Source organism: Serpula lacrymans (genome assembly GCF_000218685.1).
Source record: "Serpula lacrymans var. lacrymans S7.9 unplaced genomic scaffold SERLAscaffold_6, whole genome shotgun sequence".
Lineage (NCBI taxonomy): Eukaryota > Fungi > Basidiomycota > Agaricomycetes > Boletales > Serpulaceae > Serpula > Serpula lacrymans.
The window spans coordinates 1966947-1992764 of NW_006763295.1; the positions used below are offsets into that span (position 1 = coordinate 1966947).

General features: G+C 47.5%; 8 protein-coding genes across 8 annotated transcripts; 5 read left to right on the forward strand and 3 right to left on the reverse strand.

Moving 5' to 3' along the window:
• Window positions 1–33: 33 nt before the first annotated feature.
• SERLADRAFT_369138 (uncharacterized protein) lies at window positions 34–3265 on the reverse strand (the record flags this gene model as incomplete). Its single annotated transcript, XM_007317817.1, has 16 exons — window positions 34–144; window positions 284–530; window positions 612–776; window positions 829–1027; window positions 1083–1202; window positions 1256–1395; window positions 1447–1492; window positions 1542–1694; window positions 1745–1977; window positions 2036–2076; window positions 2130–2193; window positions 2242–2411; window positions 2463–2729; window positions 2782–2812; window positions 2862–2956; window positions 3035–3265. The coding sequence occupies 16 exons, from the start codon at window positions 3263–3265 to the stop codon at window positions 34–36; spliced, it is 2313 nt and encodes a 770-aa protein (XP_007317879.1).
• A 187-nt stretch (window positions 3266–3452) lies between these two features.
• SERLADRAFT_466357 (uncharacterized protein) lies at window positions 3453–3882 on the forward strand (the record flags this gene model as incomplete). Its single annotated transcript, XM_007317818.1, has 1 exon — window positions 3453–3882. One exon carries the CDS (start codon window positions 3578–3580, stop codon window positions 3761–3763), a length of 186 nt encoding a protein of 61 aa, XP_007317880.1.
• On the reverse strand, window positions 3871–8056 carry SERLADRAFT_361256 (uncharacterized protein; the record flags this gene model as incomplete). The annotated part of the gene is made up of 14 exons (XM_007317819.1): window positions 3871–4564; window positions 4633–4812; window positions 4871–4957; window positions 5017–5136; window positions 5190–5394; window positions 5461–5855; window positions 5914–6203; window positions 6260–6662; window positions 6713–7223; window positions 7275–7308; window positions 7360–7555; window positions 7609–7691; window positions 7745–7850; window positions 7901–8056. The coding sequence occupies 14 exons, from the start codon at window positions 8054–8056 to the stop codon at window positions 4460–4462; spliced, it is 2871 nt and encodes a 956-aa protein (XP_007317881.1).
• Window positions 8057–8234: 178 nt separating this feature from the next.
• Window positions 8235–9026, forward strand: SERLADRAFT_466361 (uncharacterized protein; the record flags this gene model as incomplete). Its single annotated transcript, XM_007317820.1, has 3 exons — window positions 8235–8324; window positions 8386–8794; window positions 8851–9026. One exon carries the CDS (start codon window positions 8408–8410, stop codon window positions 8759–8761), a length of 354 nt encoding a protein of 117 aa, XP_007317882.1.
• Window positions 9027–11938: 2912 nt separating this feature from the next.
• Window positions 11939–13023, forward strand: SERLADRAFT_388198 (uncharacterized protein; the record flags this gene model as incomplete). Its single annotated transcript, XM_007317821.1, has 5 exons — window positions 11939–12010; window positions 12170–12221; window positions 12283–12416; window positions 12482–12735; window positions 12788–13023. 4 exons carry the CDS (start codon window positions 12183–12185, stop codon window positions 12829–12831), a joined length of 471 nt encoding a protein of 156 aa, XP_007317883.1.
• A 273-nt stretch (window positions 13024–13296) lies between these two features.
• Window positions 13297–14234, forward strand: SERLADRAFT_466366 (uncharacterized protein; the record flags this gene model as incomplete). The annotated part of the gene is made up of 2 exons (XM_007317822.1): window positions 13297–13777; window positions 13835–14234. The coding sequence occupies 2 exons, from the start codon at window positions 13333–13335 to the stop codon at window positions 14158–14160; spliced, it is 771 nt and encodes a 256-aa protein (XP_007317884.1).
• A 993-nt stretch (window positions 14235–15227) lies between these two features.
• Window positions 15228–15499, reverse strand: SERLADRAFT_340778 (uncharacterized protein; the record flags this gene model as incomplete). Its single annotated transcript, XM_007317823.1, has 2 exons — window positions 15228–15323; window positions 15377–15499. Coding segments are annotated over 2 exons (219 nt in total), but the record flags the coding sequence as incomplete, so codon positions are not given.
• Window positions 15500–15940: 441 nt separating this feature from the next.
• Window positions 15941–17094, forward strand: SERLADRAFT_466369 (uncharacterized protein; the record flags this gene model as incomplete). Its single annotated transcript, XM_007317824.1, has 7 exons — window positions 15941–15957; window positions 16007–16217; window positions 16273–16289; window positions 16341–16449; window positions 16500–16715; window positions 16769–16921; window positions 16974–17094. The coding sequence occupies 7 exons, from the start codon at window positions 15944–15946 to the stop codon at window positions 16986–16988; spliced, it is 735 nt and encodes a 244-aa protein (XP_007317886.1).
• Window positions 17095–25818: the final 8724 nt, after the last annotated feature.

Consider the following 25818-nt stretch of genomic DNA (forward strand, 5'->3'; position numbering starts at 1 on the left):
CCGAAATTTGATAGCGATGTCTATTTTTCGAGCTCACCACGCTTCTGGCATGGGAGCAAAATCTCCAGACCAACCGTTCGTTCCGTTCATTTGTAAAAATATACCATCCGAACCATTGACCGGAAGCCCGAGGTCTGTCAAGCTCTAGAATCCACAAAAAAAAACCAAAAAAAAAACGATCGGTCAATTGGGAGTTCTCAACACATCTCACGAAAAAAAAAAAAAAGTAAAAAAAAAGAAGAAAAAGAGGGGCATGTGCACAAAGCCCACCTCCCGCACGTACCTGTTCTTGCAACCAAAGCGGGATAGCGGAGGGACTGAAGATGCCGCGATCGTTGGGCCACGCGAAGCCGAGTTCCTCCATCGTGAACGGGGCCTGCACGTTCTGCGCCTCGCCATACCCAGAGTTGATGACCATGCCTTCCGGCACGGGAGGCGGAGGCATGTTCGTCACGGGGGTGTTGATGCCTGACATGAGGCCGACCTTGCGTTTGAGGTTGGCGAGCATGATTCGGAGGGTGAGAGCATATCTGATAAGAAAAAGAAAAGAAGAAAAAGACCCTCAAGCCGTCAGGGCACCCGATATGGAAAGAGAGACGGAAATCACATACCGCTCAGCGGCTACATCAGAGAGGAGCTGTGTAAGTTGTTCGACTTGAGCGGTGATGGCCGGAAGGTCCAACTCAGCCGGGAACAAGTTGGCCATTTTTAGGAGGAATAGCCCAGAAAACGCGGCCGTGACAAGGCTATCGTGAACAGCGTATCTAAGGGCGGCCCTGCTTTGTATTTTAGCGAGTTACAAGGGTGTAGGCGATGGACAGTACTAGCCTATATGACGCTGAGTTGAGGAAGATCGCAAGGCAGTTAAAGGCCGCATCTTTTGCTTGGAAGGCCAGTTCTCTTTGTTCGAATGGCATCTTGTCCCAAGATACACCTCGAAGGGCCACACAGACAAGCCAGAGTTTGGCATAATGCAGTTCACCAGCCAGAATTTTTCTTAGCAAGGAATCTTCATCCATCGTTTGGCCTATAGTCGCAATCAGAAACTGCCATTGTAGCGATGGATGATAGAAAGCACATACGATGTAAATCGTCGCAATCTGCCCACCATTTGTCAAGAGCAACGTTGGCGCGTCGAATGAACGCCAGCGTGTTATGATTCACTTGACCGTTCAGGGGAGCCAAAGTCTCGTAGATTTGTGCTATGTCGCGTATATCAGTATGTATTAGCCTGTTAGATACACATCAAGCTTACTTTTTTGGGCAATTAGTTCAACTTGTGATATCAGGCGAACATCAGTCGGCGAAGCCATGGGATGACTCAAAAGGATGCGGCAGTGTCGTATTGAGCTCTCCTCACGAAGCACGATGGGCCTACCAGTGCCCAAACTCATCCTAAATATGAGATTAATGCCCTGCAGTCGAAAACTGAAATACTACACTCACTGATGATCGAACCAATAGAGACACAACCATATGCGAGCGGAAACAACTGATAGGGATATGAGAACCTAGCTAAAGCTGAGACGGGCGCCACGTACCCAAGTCTCTTTCCTCATCGTCTGTACGCTTTTTACCGCTATCGTCAGCTAGTTTTTCCAACGCACGATGCAGCCCAAGGTCTAATGCCATCCGCATAGCATGGCCGCTTGGAAGCCACCCATTTGTGCTCCAAGCCGCAAGCAACAACATCCCTAGACGAGAGTTGAGAACAAGACGACTATCTAAAAAGCAAGAAACTAACCCATGACAGCCTCTTTTCTGACTACTGGGCCGAAAAGAGATGAGCGGGCGATGCCTTGTGCTTCTTCCAGGCATTTGTAAAAGGTGGGACTGAGAGGACCGTTACCACTCCTGATCTTGGAAGCGATCGCCAGAATAGCGTCGAAAGTCCAGGGTGTCCGCTCCATTAAACTTTCGAATGTATCATAGTTAGGGTCAAATAGCGGGATAAAAAGGTGGCATCCTGCGAAGAAGCTGTTCACTGCAGTCAGTGACAAGAACAGGATATGACGCATATATCGAGGTAACGTACATGTGATATAGTTCTCGGGCTTCGTTCTCGGATACTAGGCCCTAAAATAGTAGGGTATAAGATATTGAAATGAAACCTTGAAGGATCCGCGTACCTTTTCGATTACATGAGGGAAAGCATTTCGAGGGATAGGTTCTGCCTTTTTGCGTTTTTTGACCCTAAAAAGTGTGAGAATCAAGATGTGGATGGGCGTTGGCGATGCTTACCTCTGGGAGGAAGTAGAGGGGGCGGCAGCGGCTTCTGCAGCGGCGTTTGCCAGACCTTGGAGGGCCTCGATAGGAGCGTTTAGGGTAGAGCGAGGCAATGTATCTTCCGACTCGTCCTCTGAAGAAGGAGCAGTGCTGGGAATAATGCCATATGTTGCATATTTGTGGGGCTAGACGAATTTGGATGAGCGATATGGTCCGATGGAATGACGATGACTTACAGGCGGGGCGAAACCGGGGAGTGGGGGAAAGTGGCGGGGATTAGGCCTTGGCTGGTTGTCGATGGCTCCGATTTGGCCATGGATATCATAGCCAGTTCTGGGAGATTGCTGGTAGGCAGACATATCGCGGCTGGGACCTGGACCGATGTTTTGCGGATAGAATGATGGGTTTTGCGGGATAGCAGCGCTAGAGTGACCCTGCGTCTGGACGGCGGACAGAATACGGTCGAGGGAAGATTGCATGCCGATCATCTGGCTTTGCATGACCTAGTATGTGAAGGTTAAGGGTGAGGTGTGTATGTGGAGGGTGTTGGCTTACTAAGTATTGACCCTCGAGTCTGGAGAGGCGCCTGATGGAGGTGAGATGGGGCGGGGATGGTTAGAGCAAGGAGGACTGACTCGACGCTTGGGCCCGACATGGGCTGTGCATTTTTCTTCTCTGGTTTCTCAAAGACGCAGTGTGTTCCACTGAGCTGGCATCGACGACAGGGAGCCTAGGAGAGAGGTCAGCCGGGCCGGGCGGAGGGGCGGTCCAGAGGGAGGATAACGAGTACGGCAAAGAACGAACTGACCTCTCCTTCACATCTGTTTTTGCCCTTCCTGCACGCGGTACAGGCCCGCGCTCCTCTCTTCGGTATGTGGACGGCCTGTTGCTGCGCGGATCCCCCGGCTGCCTCACTGGGCGACTGGGTCATCTCTGACCTCCCTTCGCCAATGCTCGTTCGCCGTCGTTTCGCTGGCACGTCTGACCCAGCAGAGGCAGAGGCAGAGGCAGAGGCAGAGGCAGTTGGCGACAGGGACATGGCGACTGCAATAATAAAGATGCGCTTCAGCCCGACCTCGTCCGAGCTCTATTCGTTATGGACTCAAAAAGCCGCTGAGCAGGATGGACCCTATACAGCCTGTCGTCCTCTCGCCACGTGCCATCACACCCCAATCCGGAATTTCAGATCACTTGACTTCCACCGCGCTCCCTCGCTCATCCCACTCACACCAGTTGCCATAATACATCCCTCAATGCCCCCGTGACCTCCCATTCCTCCTTATCATCACCACCCTTCTTTTCTCATCTCGACGCTGTTGTCTCGTCGCCCCCTTCTGACTCTCCTGTCAACATGGACCAGCAACCTACCGTTCGACGCTGGTATTCCGTCCCCAATTTCCTGCACATTCGCTGCAATTTTCGCTCGCCAGTGCTCTACAGGAACTTCAGAAAATGCCATCGACGCTTCTCCGCCGCCCGCCCCGTGGGGGTCTCGGTCACCACTGCCGTCATTCCAATGGCACTCGTGCGACGATAACATCTTGATAGGAGAGTGCACGGCAACGTCCTTCAAATACTAGCTGACTTGTACTGCAACTTGGCTATCAGCGTATTCGTCCTTCCTATCGAGCAGCGTTCCACAACCAGTACAACTTCAAATGCAACTGGCATATGTGTCGTCCTCATTTTTGCTGTCCTCTTCCTTTCCATATAGGGGAACTCATGTGCTTACCATACGGTAGACCGCAACCCATATTGTACTGGAAAATTCAAGGTCTGATCGGCCTTACTCTATGCTAATATCTTCTCCCCAAAACTTTGCCTCAAACCGCTCGCGTTGGCTAAGGCTCCGCTGAGAAACGGCCGCTACACTGCTTACTTCCAAATTTTAGGTTTACTGTAATGGATCGAGTTCTGACCCGTTGCAGTAAGTAACGTGAATCGAATGCGGTATTAATATGGCGCGAAGCCGATGCAAAGCAGTATGACAGCACAGGATGACTAGACCGTCGTTTTCTCACATTTTGTTATGACGTTCTTACCCCTGAAACTTTATCTATACTGTAACAAATTTATCTCGACAATAATAGTTTTGATGTGACTGGAATTAGAATAAGCAAAATGCGAAAATTGTTTGATCAGCCCCCTGAGTCCTGTATAACCACCATACCTACTCTTCCTGCGGACCTCCTCTGCTATCCCGTGTTTCTCGGTATCGTTCCAGATGCCGGTATCATTTGTTGTACTGGGAAAAGAAATCCTTTGCAGCACTTAACGCCTCCTCCGCCTTTCCGCAGTTAACACCGACACCCTGAGCACCATCTTCCTTTCCTCCAGCCTTTCAAAAAGATAGAGTTCAGAAACATGAGAGAGACCCAACTTGTCAAACTTGTCCGAATAACTTACTTTTCCTCCCAGGACCTCGGTGACCTTGGATGCCCATACACGGGCATCTAAACCTTTCGCTTTCGCAGCTTCTGGAACGTGATTTGCGTGTGCAACTTTGGTATTGTCCGCGTCAACGCTGAAGACATACACGGCCTTGCCCAACTTTTTGCCTTGCGTTACGACGTTTTGAAGGCTCTTCTCATCCAATCCACCGTCAAGTCTGGAACAAAAAATCTCATGTCGAAACGAGTCTCACCTTGGCATTCCCGTCAACATCCAATATGGCAAAGTAGCCTTCGGCATTTTTATTCTCGTCAAAGTGGTGCACGAGGGCATCGATAGCCTGGCGGTAAAACATGAATACGGATGGCATCTCTGATGAGTTAGAATGAATATATTCACCGCTTTGTTGGCCGCAGCCTCCTTTTCTTTGATCTGTTTGTCAAACGCTTTGCGAACCGTTGCGAGACGGTCTTTCAATTCGGCCTTCCGAATCACAGAGATGTCAGCTTGTCCGAGTTCCTATAGCACAATTTGAATTAAGAGCAACAAGCGAGGTTAGCAAGAAAACATACCACAGTGAGAGCCTTGAGTCCAGCATCTTTATCTTTACCCGACATCGCCTCTAACTGATCAAGTCGAGCCTTGAATGCATTAGCTTGACGTGCAGCCTCATGAGCTTCTTGCCCTGTCACCGCAGTAATTCTACGAATGCCTTTGGCGATGCCCGACTCCTCCGTGATGACAAAGTCCTTGATATCGCCCGTCTTGGCAACATGCCTACACACCACCGCAATCCATGAACATGCCACTCTAATCGTCAAAAGATGGGAAACAGAAACGTACGTGCCGCCACAAAATTCCACACTCGTGTTGCGCCACTTTGGATTTTCGATATCCTTCGCCATATCATCGACATCGAACTCAAGCGTGACCACCCGCACAGGATCGGGATACGATTCGCCGAACACGGCACGCAGACCAGGGATCTGTTGGGCGGATTTGAGATCGAGTTCTTTGCTGTACACTTTGACGTTCTTCTTGATCCAGTCTAGGCTCATCGACTCGATCTTGGTGAGTTCGGGTAGGGAAATTTGGGATTTGTGTGAGAAGTCGAATCGGAGCTTGGTAGGAGCGACCAGAGATCCCTTCTGGTCAATATGGTCTCCGAGGACCTCGCGGAGACCAAAGTTAAGAATGTGCGTTGCAGTGTGATTGCTGCGCAATGGCCATCGCCTCAGCTGTATGAAAGACGTTGAGAACGATACGGAATATCTACGAGAGTGTTCAAAGACGTACCTCGTCGTAGGAAGACACAACTTCATCGCCAATGTCGAGTTTACCGTACTTCAGATGCCCGATATGGAGGACGTAGCCATTAAACGATTGAACATTGGTGACCTCGAAATCAGACACGCCGTCGATGACGATATTCCCCGTATCATATTCTTGGCCACCTGATTCGGCGTAGAAGCTTGTTCGGTCAAGAAGTACACCAAACGTCGTATCTTCCGGTATGCTGCTCGTCGATTCGAAAAAGTTCTTGTTGTAGTAAATTCCCTTGACCTGAGCCATGATGTTTCCAAGCTCTGATATACATCTATTTAGCCGGAGGCTTCAAAAGAAAGGTAATGATATCACATACGGAACTTTGCCGAGTCGTCCGTCTTTGGTATCGCGTCGTTCTTCTCCAGAGCCGCTATATCATGTACGTCCAGTTTGATCACAGGATGGCTGTCTTTCTTGAGAGTCCCTTTACTCGCTTGTTTCGATGCCTCTTGTGCTTCCTCGAACTCCTTATCGTTGATCCCGAGATGCAGTTCTTCGGCCATTAAGCGAGTGAGGTCCACTGGGAAACCATAAGTGTCGTACAGGCGCCAGACATCCTTTCCATTCAGCTCTTTCGTACTCTGTTGCTGCGCACGACTAGCATACTGGTCAAAGAGCTTCTCGCCACGGTCAAGCGTCCGTGAAAATGACTCCTCTTCTTCGTCCAGTATTTCCTTGATTTCATCCACTTTCTTAGTGAGTTCAGGGAAGACATCGCCCTACAAAACACATCAATGCAACGTCTGACACGACTGCCCGGTGTGCGCACCATTGTCTCAACCACCACAGGCATCAGAGAAGAGAAGAACGACCCAATAGGGACATTCAGCTTTTTCCGTGCATACCGAGATCCTCGTCTCAGTATCCGCCTAAGGACGTATCCTCGACCGACATTATTGGGCACGCCTCCATCACTGAGCGCAAAAGACAAGGTCCGGACATGGTCGGCAACCACACGGTACGCCGTATCTATACCATCTGCATCTTCGTCTCCAAATTTACCAGCGTATGGTCGTACCCCTGTGAGTTCTTGGATTTTATCGAATATCGGTGTGAATACGTCGGTATCGTAGTTTGAGCGTTTGTCTTGCACAACCGATACCAGGCGCTCGAAACCCATACCAGTATCAACGTGTTTGGATGGTAACGACTTCAAGGAACCGTCTTCCTCGCGGTTGAACTGTATGAACACGTTGTTCCATATCTCAAGGACATCCGGGTCGTCTTGGTTGACTAGGTGTGCTGCGTTGCGTCCGCCGATGCGGTCAAAATGTATTTCGCTGTGAAAGAATGAACACGAGATCTAATAATCAGCCGAACGATATCATTACCTGCAAGGTCCACAGGGTCCTGTTGCTCCCATCTCTACAGCATCTATCAGTAATCACATAGCGCTCACGCGGGAAATATAATCACCCCAAAAGTTGTCTTTTGCGTTACCGGGAAGGATGTGATCTTCTGCTACGCCTCGATCCCGCCAATACTGTCGTGCCTCCTCGTCCGCTTGCAAGCCATTCTTAGAGTCACCCTCAAAGTAAGTCACATACAAACGATCCTTCGGAAGCCCGTAGACTTCAGTCAGGAGTTCCCACGAGTACTCGATAGCTTCTTTCTGGGAGGCGATCAGCGACGCACGCCCTTTGGGAGCAAGTATATATGACTCACCTTGAAGTAATCTCCAAATGACCAGTTTCCTAACATCTCGAAGAAAGTATGATGATAGGAATCCTTGCCGACGTCGTCCAAGTCTGTAAGGAGAGGTTCACGACATAGAACACATCTGATTGAAAAAGATGCCCACCATTGTGTTTTCCCCCTGCCCTTATGCACTTCTGGCTGTTGAATGCACGTTTTAGTTTGGCCATGTCTGAATTGGGGTCCACGGTGCCGAGGAAGATGGACTTGTACTAAGAAAGCCGTCAGACTCCGCTGTGAATGTTTAGTACACTGATCATACCTGATTCATCCCAGCATTGGCAAAGAGCAATGTAGGATCCTCATACGGGATAGTTGCCGAGGATGGCACAAAAGTATGGCCTTTGGAGCGGAAATAGTTGAAGAACTCGTCCCGCACTTTGTGTGCGGTCCAAGGACCGCTGTATACGTTGGACATGGTGGAGAGGGATCTAATATGTACAAGGGGATAAGGATGTGGCGGTCGGAATCGAAGATAGGCCGTTATAACTGGAAACCTCATGCAGGTACTAAAATCATAACTGACTCGGCATATCAGAATCGTTCCAATCTAGGAAAATCGCATGACTAAGCACGATCATTGACTTCAGTCACGTGCGACCATATTTTCACCTCAACTTACTGCAGTGGTTTCGAGTAGCTGAAGGCCTTTTAGCTTTGTAGCGCTAGACCAAGGTCACATATAGGTAATGTCTCTGTTCTCGCGTTTTGAATCCAGGTATGCATGCTGAAACCCACTTCGGTTAGTCCATCTGCTCGCAGGTCCACCATGCCTCGAATCTTGCGACAGCTCGTGCGGCTTTTATCCCGTCCACCCACCCTACAAGCTTTACCAAGTCGCGCAGCATCCCATCTCAGAGCGTTTCAAGCAACATTGCCATTCTGTTCCCAAATTCTCAACAACCATAATCCCCTTCTCTTTGGCCCAGCCCAACATCGAATCTCGTCTCCGATATTGGCCGCGGTACACCAAGTAAGGTTTGCTGCACGGGGCACTGAATACCAACCGTCCCAACGGAAAAGAAAGAGAAAGCATGGGTTCTTAGCTAGGAAGAGGAGCATCACCGGACGGAGGATTCTTGCACGGCGAAAAGCCAGAGGCCGCACGTTCTTGAGCCATTGACGGGATACGATGGGACTCTTGGCATTGTATATTGTGAGTTTAACAAGCGTACTATCATCGTGCTACGTCTTGTTTTCTTATAACTCAAGTGTCCTAGAATCAACCACCGGAAGACTAGGGGCTTGAGCTTATGTCTGGCACCTGCGTGCTTTCTGCGCGACATATCTCAGACCGCACGCAATCCTATATTCCTTCCTCCAAGTAATAAACTACCAACGCTGTGCAAGCTGTTTGGCTATATAATCATATACTGTTGGATCCTCTCAGCTTACATGACGACTGATTGATTATAGAAACCATCTTATTACATGACTCTGCACTATGGACATAACCTAACCTCGTTGTCCGTACAGATGGCCTCAGTCAGTATTGCGTGATAAGTAAAAACCTAATTAGTTCATATCCACATCGACCAGAACCTGTCGATTCAGATCTTCACTAGTGAAAGCAGGCTTGGCAAGCGGAGGAATAAACGCAGCATCGAAAGGGCTCCTTGCCGCATCCGTATCCTGGGAAGGGCTATCATCCATGAAGTTTGGAATAGCTGCTTTTCCTTGTTGAATGTTTTGGGAACCGAAGAAATTGAGAGGGGCATTGGGATCCTGAGCCTGAGGTGCCAGTGTCAGATACGATTGAGGGGGCGAAAGTGGTGAGGAGGGCGTGAAAAGGAATCCACGCTCAATAGATGACAACAGGGCGGTGATTGGCGTTTTTGTAACTGAATTGTGGGTTCCTGTGGGTTGTGAAGGGGTTGAGATAACGGGAAAACTTGGACGTGGTTGTGATTGTTGAACCTCTGGGACTTCTTCCGATACTGTAACCCCTCCATCAGCACTCGCAGGAGTGGAAACGCCGCTCTCTTGTACTACAGTGACTGTTGTGTCTGGAGTGTCTTCTTTCAGTTCATCAGTGGGTACTTCCGTATCTGGGACAAGTTCCAATCCAGGGGACGGTGGTAGCGGCACAGATGTCGGTTGAGCATTTGGACTAGGAGGCAAGGGAATCGCATCCGGTTTGACTTTCTTCGACTTCTCAGCATCTTTTGGTCGGGAGGTCGAAGGCTTACTACTCGCCACAGCTTTGCTTTTATCTCTTATCGTCAGTGGCTTCGTGACCACCTTTCCTACATTCGTGGACACAGCGCGTCCCCACATCGGCTTCGCGCTATGATTATCACTTGCTTTTCGAGCGTCCTTTGCCGCGTTAATGCGAGAAAGCTGCGAGAGCGTAGGATTCGTCACGCCTCTTGCTCTCGTTACGTTTCGTTGTGAAGGTTCTGCATCCGAGCGAGATGATGACTGTGATGATAGGAGGGAGGTGGGATGGCGTGCAGCGGCAGAAGTAGGTCGTGAAGTATCCGTCCTCGAAGGCACGCGGCTCATTGGCTCCCTTCCCTTCGAAGCTGTAGGCTGGAAAGGAGGAGGTTTCGTGGACGAGGTGCTAGCCTTCAAAGGTACATTCCTCCCTGAGTTATCAGCACGAGAAGTAGGCCGTGATGCCTTTGTGCTTTTGAGTTCACTCTCGTCAAGCTCTTGACTGGTACAAGGCGTTTCGACGGGTGGTTGGATGGGAACTCTCCTTGCGCCGCCAACGACGCGTGACTTGCCCTCGTTATTTTTATCCTTCTCAGAAGCTGACACTCTGAGCTCGCTTTGGCTTTTAACCCTTTCTGGCCGAAGAGGACCGCGGTTTACTGGGACGGCAGGTACAGCAAAGGGTGCATCGCGCCGGGTTGCAATCACACTCTTTGGGCGGGGGGCCGGTTCTTGTGAGGAAGACTGCGAAGCTACAGGATGGCTGGAAGACGATGCGAGAACAGGCCGAGATGCAGCCGAAGGCGGTACACCACCTCGCAGAGTATTGGCACGTACGCGAACATACGGCTGAGATGTAGGAGGCGCTTGAACGGTTGGATTGGGCGCTTCCTCCGAAATCACATTCGGTTTCGCAGTTCCATGACCAGGAAAGTCTGTTGCTTTTGTTTTGGCGGTTGGTTTCTTGGCCACTGCGCCAGTTGAGAGCTGTGAAGACGATGCTGATCTTGTATGCCCTTTAGTACGATCGACGACGACGTCGTTTAATGCCACTGTCAGCTGAGTACGAAGTTGCGACTTTGCTTGACTTTTAGATCCCAGCGCTCGACTACTACCTGATGCAGGTACGGAAGGATGATTCTGAACGTCAAGATATTTCCTTATGACCGGCGTCAAGGGGGCGACGAATCTAAGGAAGCAATATCAGTACAGCATATCTTTTACAATCAAACACTAACTCACCCATCCACCCTACTGGGCATAAGCGTTTTATACGCCTCAAAAACCTTCTTGCTTATTTTCCTAACATCCGCGCTCGCATCTTTCGCCGTCGCTCTGATAACTTCCTCAACAAGCCGCGCACGCGACTCTTTCTCCAGATCCGGAGGGTTGAAGCAATTCAGGCATCCCAAGACTGATTCTGCAGCCGCCAAGCGAAGCGAGACTGATTTGCTCCCCAGCGATTCTGCGAGGTACGGCAGAATGGAAGGTAGCTGCGTGCTTTCTATCGTGATGAGAATGCATGACCTTGCACGTGTTGTGAAGACTTTGTTGGCGCGGGTGCAGAGGTTGAGAAGGGTAGGTAGGAAGAGAGGGAGGAGTGGCTCGAAGGATGATCCGAGACCTGTCGCCACTGCACCTATCAGCTCGATCGCGGTACCAGAAAGCCTGGTCCGCTCGGAATTCATAGAGTTGGTGAGAGGACGCGACAGCGACCGTAGGCCTGCGATGAGCTCGGGAGGAAAATCACAAGCGCCATTATTACATAGGGATACAAGGTGAGAGATTCCTTTCGCAATCGTATCCCAAGACTCTTCTGTCTCCTCTAGACATATCTTGCTCCGGACAGACTCTATTTCAGCCGCGAGTGTGGAAGATGATTCACACTGTGGAATTTTATCAGCCCCAGTCACAGCAGCGAAGCAGGGGCTTACCTTGATATTTCGCATAGACCGCAGTTAGCTCGTGGGTGGATTAGAGAAGAGGGAGCTATGAGGGCAAAGTTCAACCTTTTTACTATGATCTGAGTGACTTCTGGAAACAAGTGCACGAGTTTTGCTGCAGGCGCGTTAACGCGCCACACACCACGTGACCGCTCAACTATTCGCATTATTATGTAATTTGCGGTGCTCGCCGACCGCATTGAGACTCAGCTTACTCATTGACTGAGGGCTTCAAGATATTGCTCGTCGTTCGCCAAAGGCCCATCATCAAGGTGAGAAATGCTGCCAATTCTCCAGTCTGTGAAAGCTTGTGTCCTGTAATGTTGCGTGGAGAAGATCCGGGCTTTGAAGTGTGAAAAATGGCACAGTTTCAACTGGATGACATGTATGTCCTTTGGATGACTTATGCTGACCGAACCTCTGCTTTACAGAAATCTCACCACCATGTCTCTCGTACTTCCTGAGGCGCATCAACAATTCCAGGTTTAGCGCTTCCTTTACTCGGTTTCTCATCCGTTCTGACAAATAAACCTCTATTGATCAGCACATTCTCCGTCTCCTTAACACTAATGTTGACGGTAAACGCAAAATCATGTACGCCTTGACCGAGATCAAGGGTGTCGGTCGTCGTTACTCCAACCTTGTCTGCAAAAAGGCCGATGTTGACCTTAACAAGCGGTGCGTTCAGACGACAAAAAGTACACATGGTGCAAAAATATTGAAGAAAGTGACTTTGAATATAGGGCTGGAGACCTGAACTCCGATGAACTGGAACGTATCGTCACCATCATCCAAAACCCCACACAGTTCAAAATCCCCACATGGTTCCTTAACAGACAGAAGGATATCGTTGACGGCAAAAACTCTCAAATATTGTCCAACGGTGTTGACTCTAAACTCCGTGACGATCTCGAGCGATTGAAGAAGATTCGTGCTCACCGTGGTCTGAGACATTTCTGGGGTCTCCGTGTCAGGGGTCAACACACAAAAACGACAGGTATGGGTGTTATACTTTTATCTGGAGTTAGAGCTCACACGAGAATATCAAGGTCGTCGGGGAAAGACTGTTGGTGTGTCGAAGAAGCGTGGTTAGGTGTTCTTATTTTATTTGTTGCATTGGAGACGTATTTCCTGTATGGTGCTTTCACATCTATGACTATAGCAACATGCACGCCATGCCCATGACATTTGCAATACGACGAATGATCAGCGATCATCATCCGCATTGAACTGAAGGCTGTAACTACTGCATTTATTTCTCCTTGATCTATGTTCCGGTGCATTGAAATGACTTGAATATGAGAGGCACAAGGGAGAGCACTAGTCCCGAGCTGTAATGACGCTGAGCCTTATGAGTTGTAGCGTGTGTACACTCCTGAGGTCGATGATCTTCATATTTGCCTTTTTGGGTGTCCGAGTAATGCACGTGAGCATTCTGGAAAGTTCAAGTTCGGAAGACGAGGTTTCATCCGGTCATAGGCTCTCATATAAGTAAAGCTCCACGACGCGTCTCCGGTACAACCTTTCCCTTCAACTAACCATCATGACCACCTGGGCGCAGACAGTCCGACACCCATGGTTCGATCACCCCTCAATGAAACGCAAGCTCGCCCTCGTCGAAGACGCAGACGACGATAACAGTCCCGAGCCAGACTCTTATCATTATCCCTACATCCGCGCAGCTTCGCCACCCAGTACGCCCTCGCGCACAAAACGACAGCGGTGCGCGACGCTCGAACAGGGGTTCGCACATCTTAACCTCAGCGCATACAAGTCCCCGTCTTCCGTCCCCGCACACACCAACGCCCACCCCCCTACTCGCTCCCCACCGCTCTCCCCCTATCTCGCTTCCGCTCACAGCCCCGTCGTTCGGGAAATACCATACACTCACCATGCGCGCTCGCCTTCCGCGATGGAAGACGACTCAGTCGCGCCAGGTGTCGTTCTGCCCACGCTCGTAGAAGAGCCAACCTCGCCAGAGCTAGAGATACCCGAGGTCAGGATGAAATCATCCTCTTGGTACGAACCAGAGAAAGACCGTACGTCCTCCACTTATTTTACCGGGTTTATGCGCCATTCAAGCGCTGTGACTGCAGGCATAGTCGTTACTGACCTTGATGGCTCAGACGATGAAGACGGTCAGGACAGGGGCGCGGAAGCGAGGGGGACGGTCGTTATATCGCCAGCTTTGCTTGATCGTATTAGGGAGAATGCAAAATCGACTGCTTCGCTGAAGGAACTCCCTACTCCTGACCATGATCCTAGCAAAGCGCTCGTACTCTTCAAGCCGCTGCCCTTGACGTCAGGAGAGCAGAAAAAATCTATTCAAAAATCCGAAGAAGCACAGTTATGGGCACCGCCAAACCGTGTCGTCTCGCAGCCTTCCCGTTATGAGGATGATGATGCCATGGACGTAGAATAACGGGGGTACTTACTTATCTTTATATTCATTATCCTTATCAATTTATTTTTATTTCTTGCTCCCGTCCTGCGGTCAACGTGGTTGATTATTGGCATTGTGAATGATGACAGAAAGACATGTCTAATGGTAACGAGACAACAGACATCTAGGAACCGAGACTGATACTAGTGTTTGAAACAACCGACTAAAACAATGGTAAGCAGAAAAAACCCAACAGACCTACAGAAAATAACAACTTTGAAAACACACAACAACAAATTAGAAGTCCCAGATCAGGAAAAAGCAATAGCAGGGGATGGAATGGGGAGGAAAGAAGCGTAGTATATATATAATCAAGTCCCAGAGGAGCTGGGTACATGTCCGCTCCGTGCTCCGTATTGAATCATGTCTTCCGTGTGCCTTTGTAGCTCAGAGCCGGTTGTGCTGGGCACTAAAGGATCGCCATGATACAGGCCTTCAGCATAGTTAACATGTGAATGGTGATGCCGGGCATGTGCGTGAGGGTGGGGGACATGATGCATTTGTACGGGTACGGGAGCATAGGGAGACCGTAAGGTGATGGGAGCAGAGTTAGTAGTGCCTTTAGGGGGGTGAGGATGGTGCTGAGAAAGATGGTTGCGATTGGAGGTAGTCGACTGTGGGTTAGCGGGGAGGGACGAAGACTGAGTGGTGGGAGGCGTGGTAAAGTGGGCTGAGGGCTGTGCTCGAGCATCCGCAAATGAATGGGGAAGCTGAGGAGAGCTCGAAGCGGATACACTTGGGTGGGAGAGGGAATGATAAGGAGCACTCAAAAGGCTGACGGGGTCGACTTCATGTGCCGTGTGAAGTTGTGCATAGGGGTCACGGTTGTGCGAATAATGGGGCTGGAGCGGCGGGTGATGTGGCAGAGAGCTGGCGGCTGGCTCTTGCTGTTGTTGAGAATGAGCGGTCTCAGGGACGGCAGGGGGAGGCATCCTGGTAGCTTCGTCGTCTCTGGCAACATTCATGTCGCTGTCGTTGTCATCGGGGTCCTCGTCGTTGGTGTGCTCTGGGTGTTGCGAGGGACCTTCGCCATCGATGTTCAAAGCTTTTTGGGCCGCTATTTCTTCTGCGGTGAGGAAGCGACCGCCTGGGCCGCGTGGTCTGCGCATAGCATGCTTATGCCTAGACTCGTGCAGATAAGGCTGAAATGGGAGGTATTAGGGGGTAAAGAAGGGCGGATAACAAGACGACGAACCTTTCTCTGCCTGGAGAGCCTGTGTAGCTCCTCGAGTCTGGCGCGCGCTACACGGCGTTTGAGAATGCGAAAATACTGCTTTGCGTTGACATAGAGAGGCTCCTCGTCGATGGAGGAGGGGTCGTCGTGGATGTGGTCTACGGGTGTTGGCTGCTGAGACCTGTCTATGTCTGGGGAGGTGTGTGTGGTTGCGGAGTGGAGGTGGTGGTGGTGGTGGTGGAGAAAGAGGTCGTCTGGGGGAGAGTCGCGGTGAGAGTGTGCGGCGGGGGTGGAGGGGCCAGGGGAGGGATTGCGGGAAGGGTGGGCTGAGTATGAGCGGTAGAAGGACGGGTGGTAGAGGTCATTGTGGCCTTGGCTGTTTTCGTAGCTGCGGGCAAAGTGTAGTTGATGATAAGCGGGAGAGAGCAGCTGATCGACAGGATCGCCCATTGATTGGCTGGCTGGCGGACAGAGTCCAATTCGCTCAACGAGCAAACAACCGTGACTCACCCTCCACGTCACACAACACTCACGTCACATTACTCACACGTTCCCTTACGTAACACACACCTTCCTCTCTTCTCTACCATGGAATCAAAGCTGTACGTCCACCACTCCCTCCTCTCTCTCCTCACACTCACCTTCCAACAGAAAACAGCTCAAGGTCGTCGACCTCAGGGACATCCTCTCAAAGGCTGCAGTCTCAATCCCTGCAAAGGCAAACAAGCAGGACCTCATCAATAAAATTGTCGCTACTCCAGCTGCTGTCCAAGTTTACCAGAAACAGCATCCTTCAGCAACACCAAAAAAGACGCCTTCATCAGCAAAGGCTCCATCGGTGTCCACGTCAAATGATGATTTGGCAAGTCTCTTTCCCGCTCTCATCTCATGCTCTCACTTATTCTGTTGCCTCAAAGTTGGCTCCCCCTGAAGAGTGAGTCGCGGCGCATACACCCAGCCCTTCCTTATTTACCCATTTTCACAGCTTGGACTTTGACGACCCTGGTCTTCCACAAGAAGCTCCTGTCGTGAAACCTTCTCCTACGAAACAGCCTCCTGCATACAAGCTATCTCGTTCAGATGTACCTATGCCTGTATGACACGCGTGTCTTTTCGAGTTTACGCGTCCTCACATTTCATATAGGATGCCCCAGCTGAATCGCCCGCCGAACCTCCATCCTCAGAAACGCCCACTGATGCACAACCCGCTCAAGACACGGTAGTAGACGAAGAGCTCGCCCGACGAAAAGCCAGGGCAGAGCGTTTCGGTATCCCCTTAGTCGAACCTAAAGCTCGTCCACAGAAAGCCAAAAAAGACTCGCCAAAGCAGTCACAAATCAAAGCCTCCGCCGTGAACGACGTGAGTATCTACTACCTCTTGTCATTATTTTTTCGCGTGCTTACGTTTATCAGGACCCTGAGAAACTCCAAAATCGTGCTGCTCGGTTCGGTATTCCCCAGAAAGCCTCCAACGGCTCCACTGGCCAGAAACGGGCTGCACCAGTCGAGGAAGTTGATGCCGAGGAGCTCGAAAGAAGGAAGAAGAGAGCGGAGAGGTTTGGTACTGTAAGTCTATTCACCCTTGTCAGCGGCACTTGTTCTCAAAGTTTTCATCTAGGGTGCCAAAGCATAAATTATCGATATTCCCCTCATATTATTACTACACCATGAACACTATGTGTTGTTGTCTCGTCGTATGTTTTGTAGTGTTTATAATATCATTTCTTGCTGAATGGAGGCATGTTGCGGGTCTCTCGAATTGAGGTTTTTCGTTGTCTGTCAGTGTTTTTACCCTTGAATAGTGTATGTGTGAGCAATAGTATAAATGTCAATGGTCAACATGAAATATTTGGGGTATAGTGGCTATCACGCCAGAAGGCCGAGAGTTCAAATTCTGCTCCCATCCCCAGGAGTGTACTATATTACCTGTGACATATTATGGAAAGTATTATCAAATTCTCTATTCATGTTTCAGAAGAAAATATGGATATAACCTGAAAGACATTATTACAAAACTTCCAGTTTTGTGGGAACATTCATTTGGGGGTGATATCAAGGACTTGTGCACTAGACCCTTCTGCAGACCTTGGTCCCTAACTTGCTAAGAGAGGAGTAAAGGCCCTTTGGGGGGAGGGACTGGAAAGACTTAGAAAAGGACTGGTAAAAAGGTGTGAATTTGTAAGGAGTTGCTTGTAATGTAACTACAGAGTTCCATGCATACAAAAATGTAGCAAGAAGCAAAGGGAATGGAGTTTGTAAGGAGTAGCTCATAATGTAACTACAGACTCCCATGCAAACAAATATCTAGCTAGAGGAAATTGTATGTGAGAAGAGTGTATCATAAGATCTAAATTACAGAGTCTATGAGGAACAATACTGTAGGAAATATGTGGAGGAAACATATGGTGGACTGGAGTCTGGAGCAGGACACACTAATCTGAGATGTTCAAAGATTCAGGAGTTTAGACTTGGGGCTATTGGTTTTTTGGAGGCCAGAATGGCATGGATATGGCAGGGTGATAGCCTTCACACTGCACTTTTGAGTAAAATAATGCCTTGTATTTTTCCCGTGAAATCCTGAATAATATGCGAGTAATGCTTGGTCAATATTTTATTACAGGTAATACCGCATGTTTATTTCAGCATTTTGACTTTGATGCTGATCATTGAGTCAGTCGCTTTCATGATAACTATATCTGTAATCAACTAGATAACTGGTGCTTGAAATACAAGTCCTTTCTGATCTTTAAGTGTGCTTCTCTAAGTTCAACCATCACATTGTCATCAGTCCCACCCGACACAACCACCAATATCCAACTTGCTCGAATCACCTCAACAATAGCCTACCTTTGAATTCATCTTTGAGCTCAATGATCAACGATCATCCAGCATATATTAATCAAAGTGCTTGGTTATGAAAAATATTGCTAGTGTACGTGTTTCAAAGTCCCTGATGGTCAACTCTGGCAGCTCATCAAGATCACTCAGAAATACTTCGCAACAGACGAAATTTGACCGGCCAATATGCAACTTAGAAGTGGCTACGCATGAAACTACACAGGACAACCATTCCAGCATGTCAGTGTTGCCCTCCTCAGACTAAGGGCGTGAGGATGAGCTCGAAGTGGAGCAGGAGGACAAGTTGGAGCAGGTGTTGGACTTGCGAGCAAGGAAAATGTGGGGTTATGCAATGGGATCTCTGGGGCAGGTGTGAATAGCCGTGAGTTGATGTATTGCTGATTGGTGAGTTGAAGTCTGCTCTATTTGGTTGACAATGGGCTGAGTCCTTGTGATGATGGTTCCAGCATCAGCATATCCCAGGCCTAGTGAGTTCTGAATATATATCTGTTGACTCTGGCTTCGAATATTGTTGTTCGTCAGGGCCTCTTTGGACAGTGTGGATGAGTCATTCATCTCCCAACTCAAAAAGCCTTGGATTGATAACCGGTATCAGTATGTGGTTTTTGTTTTCATGTTTCTGAGAACCAGGCTCACTTAGAGGACTCGAAGGTCCAGGAATAGGCTTGTGGTGCCTTCAACCACCTGAGCAACTGAACAAGGCGGTACAAATTATTCTCTGTATCCCCTTGCAAGTGTTTGCTCATTCATGAATTTTAACCAGGATCTTCCAGTCAATGCCGTTTACTGATCAATGGCTGTTTTTGACTTGGCTGTTTGATATCTTGATTTTCCCTGGTTGTTTGCGCACTGGGGCAAGTAGCCCATGACTTTCTTGGGCCTTCCTCCGAGTCTAGGCATGAAGTCTTGGTATTTATTCTCTTGGAGTGTTGGCAATGGGAGAATGGGGGAAAGAATATATATGAGACTACAATTTGACTTATATTATTCTGGTTGAATCTCCTATACTACACTGAGGTCATACTTAATAAGGAAAGAATACTGACAGTGGTATTATTACGTCATTACATGTGCCGATTATTTTGGTATTATCAGAAGTAAGGCTGAAATAATCCGACAGCATTTTTTTCAGCATTTTTTTGGTATTATATGATATTTTCACGGTATAATCCCATTGTATTTTTAGTCCTCAAAGTGCAGTGTCAAGTTGCACAGGTTGATGTTTCCATCCTCTGAGTCAACTTGAGAATTGCAGGTGTGAAATTACAGATATTTATTGATGGGTATCTAGATTAAAGTCTCAAGGCCCCTTGCATATTTTTTTTTTTCAAACATTGGATTCTACACTGTCAGATGTCTTTAGTCTCTACTAGACATCTGACATATGAGCAGCAATAATATCTTCCATAACTACATACATGCTAATTCTACTGTAGTAATTACAATTGTCCGGGTACATAATACATTGAGTCTCTACTGGACCTCTGACATTAATCACAATTGTTTAGATTGAAAGCTCACATATATAAGAAAAATAGAGACATTCTACTGAACTTTCTGGTATACCTAATAGGACTTAAGTATGGCTCTCCCCACTGGTCTTCCTCATCCTATATGGTCAACCCCATTGGTTTCCCCCCCTTCTCATAGTTCCCCCTAATGGTATTTTTTATTCTGTACAGCTTTCCCCACTGATCTTCCCCATTCTGTGTGGTTAATCCTATTGGTTTCCCCTGTCCTCATGGTTCTCTCTATTGGTCTTTCCTATCTTGTATGGTTCTCCCCACTGGTTTTCCCTATTCTATGTGGTTCTCCACATTGGAGGACTTCTCTAACTTGTATGGCTCTCTATACTGGTCTTCCCTATGCTGTATAGTCAACCCCATGAGTTTTTACCCCTCTTTGTGACCCCCCCTAGTTACCTTCCCCATCCTGTATGGTTATCCCTATTGGTCTTCCCTATTTTAAAACTTCCTTACCTTATATGGCTTTCTCCACTGGCCTTCCCTATCTTATGTGGTTCTCTCTACTGGCCCTCCTCATCCTAAGACCCCTCCCCATCCCACATGGCTCCCCCCAATTGTCTTCTCTATCCTACATAGTTAACCCCATTGATTTCCCCCCTCCCCTATGGTTCCCCCCATTGGTTCCCCCCGATATTTTTACCCTATCATTTTAGTTCCTCTTTGCAGTATTTGATACTTTTTATAGTTTTCTCCATTAGTCTTCTTTGTTCTATGTGGTTTCCCCCACTAGTCTACATATATGACTCCCTCTATTTGCCCTTTCAGTGCTATATAATAAATAATTTAGATATTTTTAATATACCCCCTGACATAAAACCCTCACTAATCTATATAAATATATTCACATTTTTTGTAATAAATCCTTTTTGTTGTTTTCATATATATCAAGTTTTGAACAATCATCTCTAACACATTATACCATTTGCATACTATAAACTAACTAATTATTATTATTATGTTATCATTTTATATAACCTTCACAAGCAAATACTTACCCCACCAGTATCTATTTAAATATAGATTTGTTATTCCCCTATTCCCATAGCCCAATATTGCCAATGTGATTAATACCAAAAGAAAAAACTTATTTACAGGGAATAGTAATAAGAGTTAGTGTTATACTCAAGAATTCCCAACCTTCATAACATTAGGAGAGGCCTATGTGTATAACAACAATTAGTGATTCTCAGGAGAATGGTACCTAAATCTTCCACTTTTGGCTCTTCTACAAATAAAGTGTTTAGTTCTGTTGGGCAGGTCTTGTTAACCTCTTGTTGAGATAAGGATAAGTAAGTGATAGCTTAGGCAAGTTCTAGTAAGGCTAGGATTGGCTATAGCATATATTCATATTAAGGTTCTACTCTACTACAGAGGGGTTTATATGGTATAATCCTGGCTATGTAATCCTAAGTAGAAAAGTGGCCTGATAATTTAGCTAGCCAATAATAAATAAAAAAAGAAATAATGAGATAGAAGTAAAAGAATAATAGTTCCATAGTGATAGGAGCTCTAGGTTATATGGTGCAATAAGAAGAACCTTGAAAAATAGCTAAAAATAGACCTGTAAGGGATCAGGTATAAGCCAATAGGAATTCTAGGAAAAATAATAAAGAGTAAGACTGTCACGATCGTATCCATCTGATTCAGCTTTCTTATCTAATCAAGAGATAGAGACTCTTGTTTCACCTTATCTAATCTCTCCCTGATCTAGTCTTATCAAGTATCACGTGATCTATTAGTAATACACATTACCAATCAGCCTCACTACATACACATGTTCGTTACCAATACCCTACGTCATACCTCCCCGTAGCCTCATGCCTTTTCCTATATAACTAGTACAATATCCATGTACATGTTACGATAACACAATTTCCGGACATCTCCTTTCCTTTTTTTTATTCTCCGCTTTAACTTTATACTTTAAATGCCACGCGGCATTTCCCTTTCTCGCGCCGCGTTGCCTTTCTTTTACTTTTAGACTTAACTCTCTCACGCAGTGGAGCTGGCCATACGGGCTAAGCCCTATGACATCATCAGCCACTGCCTTCATCAACTGTATAGTACACATGTACAAACAAACCTGTAGTAGTATATATACCCCAATAGATCCAGGAGACTCCTCAGCGAGTCCTCCTGTTGTATACCAACTAACTCACTGCAGCCCAAGGGGTACCCACTCCCCATCTTCCACTACCTTTATAGTGTGTTCCTGTGTGCGCCAGAGTAACTAACTCTTGGTTGTTACAGTACATACCCTAGTTGTAGATTTACTCTTTTATACTTGCTTGTCAATACTTGTTGAGATTTAAGTCCTACGCTGCTCGGGTCACCGGCATACAGCTAGGGTCTCTACACAATCTACAACTCGGAAACGACACCTGTTGATGAGCAAAATCATAGCTATTCTTATCATCACCCTATTCCCCCTCATTGCACTCATACTCTTTGGCATTGCCAAACTATACGTTCACCTCACAAAAACTACCATCATCACACCTATCACCCGACCCGACACCATCATATCATTTTTTCCTGCCAACGTCTCACCCACAGAGTCGTTTGTTAACATCCCTCTCACTCCCCCTTCCAACCCAGTAGCTAGAACCCTTGACGGCGTGGAGCCCGATAGGTATTACTTAGTTTAAAGTAGCTTCCGTACACTTCTGACCAGGCCGCTCATTTGAGTCCGCCAGTCGGAAAAGACCTGCACGCGGTTACTCGCTGGGTACCTCTGAGACAACCGTTCGGACCTCAGATACTATACAATTAGAACACCGATATCTCAGATTAGATTAGTTACGTATATAGTCAGTGCGGGACAGAAGAGGAACCGCTTGACTCAAAGAGAAAAGATAGTCTGGTTGAACTTATTCGAGAAAGTGTTGATCCGATTTATCATCGGGGAACTCTCGTACATGCAACCTGGTGATTTCGAAGAGTGGTTAGCAGAACAACGCTTCCATTCCGAGAACAGAATAGCCTGGGAAATCTATTTTACATTCCCAGAAATAGAACCGATTAGAACCCGCTACCACACACCCTACCCAGAACATGACGACGGCAGCATTCGGAGAATGGCGAGGTCCGCGCGAAGAGCGGGACACACCAGAAATGGGGATGGGAGAATTGTCGGACGCGCTCCCGCCATTAGAACCCCAACCCCCGACATCGCAGGAAGCTGGACTGGAACAATACGTTCAGACCAGGATAGAGCAGGAGCAGAGGAGGCTCCACGAATTATACGAAACGCAGCTGAAAGAGGCCAAAGAAGAAGTCGACGAATTGCTAGCCAAACTGAGGTTAGCTACGTCGAATACTTCTACGTCCGCTCCAGCCGCACCCGCACCGCCGCCGCCCGCTACGCAGCTGAAGCGCGTAGACAGAACCAGAACAGCACTCCAGAAGCCTGAAAACTTCGATGGAGAAAAAAAGAAGTATAAGGCTTTCCGCGAAGCCCTAATGCTTAACTTCGAAGATGATGAAGAATATTTCGCGGATGAAAGAAGAAAGATCGCTTATGTACTTTCTTTCATGACAGGAGGAGCAGCGGCTGCTTTTAGGACGGAGTGGATGGAGACGAAGATGGAAAAAAGGATGCGAGGAGAAAGCATCAAAACCACTTACGAAAATTTCGAGTGGTTTGCTACAAAGATGGAGACTCGGTTCAAAAATGTTCACGAGCAACTCGCCGCACGCAACGACATTATGATCTTGCGACAAGGAAAGAACACGGCCGAGAAACATTTCGAACACTTTGAAGAACTGAGAAGGGAGGCTAGTTACCTCCAAGCAGCCAATGAGGATTTCCTCATTTCACTTTTACGTAGGAATATGAACGAACCCCTGATCAATCAGGTAATATATGGCGGCCGAGAACCGGCCAACTACGAAGAGTGGAAGAAGGAATTGATCCGCGTTGACTACTTGTGGCGTCATCGAGAGGCGGAGAAAGAGAGCTTCAGAAGTACAGAGAAGAAGAAGCAAGACGGAGGAGGAAAGACGACCGAAACAAAGGTCGAGAGAAAGAAGGATGCAACCGGGTACCTATATACCCAATCCGGTGACCCCATGAAGGTCGACAAAGCAGAGTACCGACAGAAGGGACTTTGCTACCGGTGCGGTGAAAAGGGACATCGGTCCTTCGAATGCAAGAAAGAGGCACAAGCAAAGCCTCAGTTTAACGTGAGAGAGTTCTTGCAAAAAATGACTACAGAAGAAAGGGCAAAAGTCCTCCAGGGTTTTTGAAGAGGCCAGCGGTGACACATCAGCCGGCTGCGCCTAAGGACAAAAGTTTTGTAAATAGTTTCTCCTCTCTCTCGATCGAAGATTCTTGTCTGCCGTCTACCACGAGTTGTATTAGTACAGATCATGAAAATAATATTGCATTGGCCAAAGACGCAGCAGATCTGAGATTAAAAGAGAAAGAAACAAAAAGAGATGTGAACCTGAACAGGGAACGGGTTAGAAAGATCCCTAAAACTTCAGAAACAACAGAACCACAGAAAGCAGTGACTCAATTGGGAAGCACTGATGTTACTGATGGTTCGACCAGTTCCAAAGAGGTCAGGAACACCTCTAATAAAAACCTAGACCACAAAGAGAGACAGAGACTGACAGCGGCATGGACGCCACTTTGGGTTGCAGAAAGATTACGAGACCAAAAGGAAGAAAGATCCATTGGTATTCTCAACATCTGGACGCACCAAAAAAGAAGTAGAGAAGTCACAATAGAGACAATACGAGAGCTGAATGCATTAACACTGCACGAAGCAGAACTTGCTCTATTAGAGTTACACACCCCAAAAAAGTACATTAGGGGAACGCAGGGAAACCAGATGAACATTTCCTGCAGACTTACAACTCTTGACACGAATTGATCAACGACGATCAAAGCTCTCCTAGATAGTGGATGTACGGGGAGTTGCATAGACTCTACGTTCGTAAAAGAACAAAAATATGAAACGAAGAAGATACCGAGACCGATTCCAGTATACAATGCTGATGGCACGCTTAACAAAGACGGTGCTATCAAAGAATTTATAGAACTACGGATGAGCATAGGAGACCACGAAGAAAACATTCACTTCGCCGTAACAAGCTTAGGAAGTGGACGCATGTTCCTCGGACATGAGTGGTTAACAAAGCATAATCCCACTATAGACTGGAAAAAGTCGGAGTTGAACTTTGATAGATGCCCGAAAGAATGTAAACGACAGGTTGACTTCCTTGATCCGGAAGAAGACCCTGACACATACTTTTCGGAAGTAGATCGCTCAGATGGGGATCAGCTGATCCAAGTGAATCTAATGGACTATGAAGATACTTCTATTGACGATCATTACTACCACATTAGGGCACAAGGCACAACAGCTCAGAAGCTCGCCGAAGCCGCTGGTAAAGATCAGAAAGAAGGAGGATTCGAAAAAATAGTTCCCAAACATCTCCACGATTACAAAGACGTATTCGATAAGGAGTCATTCGATGCATTACCAGAGAGACGCCAATGGGATCATGCCATAGAACTCATCCCAGGCGACCACACTCTAGACTGCAAATGCTATCCATTAGCTTTAGGAGAACAAGAACAACTAGATGCGTTCATAAACAAAAACCTCGAATCAGGAAGAATCAGACCTTCCAAATCACAATTTGCATCACCGTTCTTCTTCATCAAAAAGAAAGATGGAAAACTGAGACCTGTCCAAGACTACCGGAAATTGAATGATATCACCATCAAGAATAGATACCCGCTACCTCTGATAAATGAACTTGTAGACAAGCTCAGAGGCGCGAAATACTTTACGAAGTTAGATATCAGATGGGGATACAACAATATCCGTATCAAGGAAGGAGATGAACACAAGGCAGCCTGCAGAACGAATAGGGGGCTCTTTGAACCATTAGTGATGTTCTTCGGACTCACGAATTCACCAGCAACATTTCAAACAATGATGAATGCGCTGTTTAAAGATTTGATTGATGACGGAAAGGTAGTAATATACCTCGATGACATCATGATCTTCACAAGAACGATTGAAGAACACCGCGCAATGACGTGCAGAGTGTTAGACATCT